At 48.9% G+C, this 5029-nt stretch overlaps 1 protein-coding gene across 1 annotated transcript in view; it reads right to left on the reverse strand.

Annotated features, from left to right (window-relative positions):
- Cdh13 (cadherin 13) overlaps window positions 1-4658 on the reverse strand; it is a gene marked incomplete at its 5' end in the record, with an annotated part of 301949 nt that extends 297291 nt beyond the window's left edge. The window contains 1 exon segment of the mRNA XM_008827928.3: window positions 4473-4658. Coding sequence (XP_008826150.1) covers window positions 4473-4658 — 186 coding nt within the window.
- Window positions 4659-5029: the final 371 nt, after the last annotated feature.

Raw genomic sequence — 5029 nt, forward strand, 5'->3', positions numbered from 1 at the left:
TACCCACCTACCCATCCATCCATCCATCCATCCACCTATCCATCCATCTACCCACCTACCTATCCATGCATCACCCCATCCATCCATCCACCTACCCACCTACCCATCCATCCATCCATCCATCCACCTACCCATCCATCAATCTATCAATCCATCTACTCCCCTACCCACCCAAATCTTGTCTGTTCTATATCTGACACCATACTTAGCAATGGAAATATGTAGATGAGATAATGATCCAAGGCCCTCGCTTTGGGAAGGGTCCTTCTGGAAGAGTTTCAGAGAAGTGTGTGATTGGGCTCGTAATGGAAAATGCACCAGGTTTCCCAGTGCAGCCTGCTGTCAGTCAGTACTGAGCTGACACAGAGAGTAAGCAATGGGCTCTTTGGCTGACCTGGCAGCTCAGCTGCGCTTCTCCCTCATGCCTTCATGCCTTCCCTTCTTTCTAACTCTCACAAAAAGTTTCCTAAGCACCTTTCTTTCTTATACTAAGGATTGGGAATAAGTCCAGGACAGGCAGACAGAAGGCAAATAAGCAGCACTCGGTGCTCGGTCAGTGCAGCCCACCCCCTCCCAGATACCCTCTTGTCTCCATCTCCCCAATTCTGGGCCTACAAGCCTGAGATACCATGCCTAGCCAAGGCCCTCGCTTTGGGAAGGGTCCTTCTGGAAGAGTTTCAGAGAAGTGTGTGATTGGGCTCGTAATGGAAAATGCACCAGGTTTCCCAGTGCAGCCTGTTGTCAGTCAATACTGAGCTGACACAGAGAGTAAGCAATGGGCTCTTTGGCTGACCTAGGAGCTCAGCTGCGCTTCTCCCTCATGCCTTCACGCCTTTCCTTCTTTCTAACTCTCACAAAAAGTTTCCTAAGCACCTTTCTTTCTTATACTAAGGATTGGGAATAAGCCCAGGACAGGCAGACAGAAGGCAAATAAGCAGCACTTGGTGCTCGGTCAGTGCAGCCCACCCCCTCCCAGATACCCTCTTGTCTCCATCTCCCCAATTCTGGGCCTACAAGCCTGAGATACCATGCCTAGCTTTTTAAATGTGGGCTCTGGGGACGGAACTCAGAGGCAAGTACTTTACTGACTGAGCCATCTTCCCAGGCCCTGAAGCATTTTCTTGGAAGTGATCGGTGCATAGCTCTGTGAACATCCAGCTGACTCAGAAGTGCTAGCTGAAATCAGACCCAGGGTGGCCTGCCTTCTCTGTAGCTCCCCAGATGTAAAAATGACACGGAAGTCCGCACCCTCCTGAAGGGCCCTACCACACCACATGGCTCCCAGGAGTGTGAACTCACTCCCCAGTGAGTTCAAAACCCTGCAACAGGGAGGTGCCACATGAACCATGACAGGCAGGTCCTGTGTCCTTAAAGAGCTGGAGTTTCGTGGACTCAGCAGCTTTGAGGCAGCAGCTGAGGGTGGCACTCCTCAGCACCAGCCCTGCCCAAATCAGGCACATTTCCCTCCTGCAAGATTGCAGCATTGCCTGGCTCAGCACTGAGTGCTGAAAACCCTCACGAGAGCGACTCTTCATTCTCTGGTATCGACTTTCCAGTTTTAGTTAAATTGCATTTCTCCTTTTTGGGGGCTATTTATGCATTGTGGTGAGAGTTGCTTAATTCAACTCCCATAATGAAGCATTTATTGCCACTTAACAAAACCCAGACGAAGGCGTCAGGAGCTGAAGATCCGTGTGCTCCCCTGAATAAACTTTAGGATTGGGGTACTATCCATATGATCGCTTGATTTATAAGTAGACTTATGACATATTTTTCTTTCAAAATGAGGAGATGCTGAGCTGGCAAGATCACCGTGTTTCATATTGCATCTCTGAGAACCTGAGAGAACTCTGGAAGTGCTAGAGGCTACGGGACACTGGTGCTGTGCTTGATGGTGTGTGACAGTGTGTGCATGCACACACACATGCTGGGTGGAGGATAAGGACAGCACTGGGACGCCATCAGTTTTCTCCAAAGTAAAAGAAACTGTGGGCACTGGGGAGACAGCTCAGTGGGTAAAGCACTTGCTATGCACGAAGGCCTGAGTTTGGGTCCTCAGCATCCACGTAAAAGCCATATGTGTGTGTCTCTAATCCCACAGCTAGAGAAGCACAGACAGATGGCTCCTGGGGGCTCACTGGCCAGTCAGCCTAGCAGAAACAGTGAGTTGTAGGTTCAGTGAAAGGTGTTGTCTAGGAAAAAAGGTGGAGAGCGATTGAGGAAAACACCCAATACCCAACGTCAACCTCTGGCCTCCATACACAGGTGCAGGTGCACACACATACATATAACACACACGAGAAGGGGGCGGGGCTTAGAGGAGAGTGGGAAATGAGACGAAGGAAAGGGAATCAAAGTCTGCTTTTACATTTTTTAAACCAGAAACAATTACATTTTCTAAGGGCAGCTGCAATTTAATGTGAGTTTCTTTTCCGTGCTGCAATAATTCCCCAAGGCTTAGAGGAGAGTGGGAAATGAGACGAAGGAAAGGGAATCAAAGTCTTCTGCTTTTATATTTTTTAAACCAGAAACAATTACATTTTCTAAGGGGCAGCTGCAATTTAATGTGAGTTTCTTTTCCGTGCTGCAATAATTCCCCAGGCCTCCTTCTGTTTCCTGCCCCTCGAGGGTTAAGTCTTAGGTCATCTCAACTCATTCTTGCCTTTTGTTCTCTGCCAACGAACATACAATTAGAAGTGTCACGGTGGTGCTTAGACTAGAGTTGGCAATGAGGATGTCCCCCAGGTGGCTGGTTCCTCTGAGGGAGGGGCCTGCTGCGGAAAACGGACTGGGGAGGGGTTTTCTGTGCCATCTGAGGAACGTGCGGTAGCAGGTGTGGAGAGAGAGATGGCCCTAGTGCCTCACCCACATGGACGCGAGAGGAGGCATTTGCCAAGGGGGCATTTACCGACCTCGGATGAGACTGTGGGCCCAAGATGCGTGGGCGAAAGTTAACGGAGACTATGGGTGGGCCACAGGAGCATCTGGTGGCAGGCTCTGCGCCCCTGGTGCAAGAGGGCTTGTCTCTGTGTAAGTTCCCCATTTATGCCCTCCCTACCCGAAGGCATAAACCATAATGAATTCACATAAAAATATATTATGTGGTTTGTCTGATCAGGCAAGAGACCCCCGAGAGAACTCTGGCATCAGAGGACACAAAGATTCATAGACCACAGTCTCTGCTTCAAGAAACTTACAGTCTAGGCCAGAGCTGCCCAACAGAACTTTCTGGAATGGTGTGATAGTCTATGTCTGTGCTATCTACTGCGTCAATTATTACAAGACGCATGAAATAGCTCAGTATGACCCAGAAACTGATTCTTACAGCTTAATTTCAATTAATATAAAGTTTAAATAACCACACATGGCCATTGACTACTTATTGAATGATCCAGTGCTCAAGAGAACAGGGGTTCTTTAAAGAGACAGGTTACAGTTTAAAGTTGTGTAAGTGCTCAGGATGGTGGATGTGTGTTTTTAGAGACTGGGAAATCAATCAGACTGTGGTTCACTTGCAGGGATGGGAGGGAGCCTGGCAGCTCTGGGGTAGAAGGATGAGGGATAGATAGGAATCCACGGTCAGCTTCTATGTGCTGTGTGTGGAATCCACAAGCCAGCTTCCATGTCCTGTGTGTGGAGGCCCAATAGGGTCTCTTCCTTGAGTTACTTCATAACAGCTACAGGGCAGACCTTGAACTTGGGAAAGGACAGGGCCGATGTGGTGGCACATTGAAGTAGACCCAAAATCAGGACTGAGTTTACGTCAGTCTAGATGGATCAACTGACACCAGTTCTTGCTATCACATCTCACGAGACTGGTGGTATGTGCACATGGAAATCAGGCCAAAGGTTGCCCAAATTTTACATTTTCAGATCTTGAAATAGGAATTCTTTTAAAAATAAGTATGAAATTTAAGTATTTTGTTATGGTCACCAATTCTAAGAACACTGAGTAAAACCAAACAGTCAACATGGGGGCTGATTGAAGTCCGGGGTGTCTGTGTGTGACATGTGACCTGGTAGATGGGTTCGAGTTCACAGACAGCCCGAGGAGGAAGGGTTGAGAGAGCGGGAGAGGGAAGAGACACAGGGACCTAGGAGAGCTGCCCAATTATACCCAGGGCAGCCTGGGGGATCTGGGACAGAGCCTTGTCTGCTTTCCTCATGTCAGCCCTCTGACCCCCCTTCCCTTGTACAGGATCGAGGACCATAGGTTTTATAGAACGGGGGTGGAACAGAGGCCAGTAAGGAGGAAGGAAGAGAAATAACCATGGTGACCTGGCCTTGGGTGTGTGTTTGGCCACGTCATATCCCATCGCACTTCCCTTTAGAATTTTGTCACCCAGTCATGTGTAAACATCTCAGTCCTACCTACCTTCACAGCCTCGAGCGCCCTGGAAACCCACATCTTCCCTTCTGTGGGAGCCCCATTCTATTCTCAAGAAAAAGAAAATAAATTCCTCTCAGCTCACCTCCCGGTCCAGCAGTGCAGGTGACACGACAGTGACAATGTCGCCTTTCTCGGGATCGATGTAGAACATGTTGGGTGACGGCTTGTCGGGTGTCTGCTGACGGATGTTATATCGCAGAAGGGCGTTGTCAGTGGCCGGGTCATCCGCATCAAATGCTGTCATCCGCATCACCGTGGTCCCTGTGGGGGGAAGGACCAAAGGGAGGGAGATGGTCATCAAAGGGGGCAGAGATTGGTCAGGGCCCCTCCCCCCAGTGGAGTAACCTCTCAATCCCTCTTCAGATTCAAAAGACAAATCATTTCCCAAGCCCTGCTATGTTTTAGCTTTTCTTCCCCACGCCGGCACATTAAAAGACCTGAAATAAAGAAAAGAAATCTCTGCTGTTCAGCGAAGTGACAGCTTAATTTTTCCTTCTGTGATGTATTTTCACAGGCTCTCATTCCATTGTGGACGTGACTCTGTGACAACGATTTTCTTTTAAAATCTCTTAGGGGATGCCGGCCATGTGAACCTGGAACGGGTGCTGGGGAAATAGAAACGGAAAAAGGGCACACACG

The sequence above is a fragment of the Nannospalax galili genome, unplaced genomic scaffold (genome assembly GCF_000622305.1).
Source record: "Nannospalax galili isolate Female #2095 unplaced genomic scaffold, S.galili_v1.0 scaffold933, whole genome shotgun sequence".
NCBI classification, from domain to species: domain Eukaryota; kingdom Metazoa; phylum Chordata; class Mammalia; order Rodentia; family Spalacidae; genus Nannospalax; species Nannospalax galili.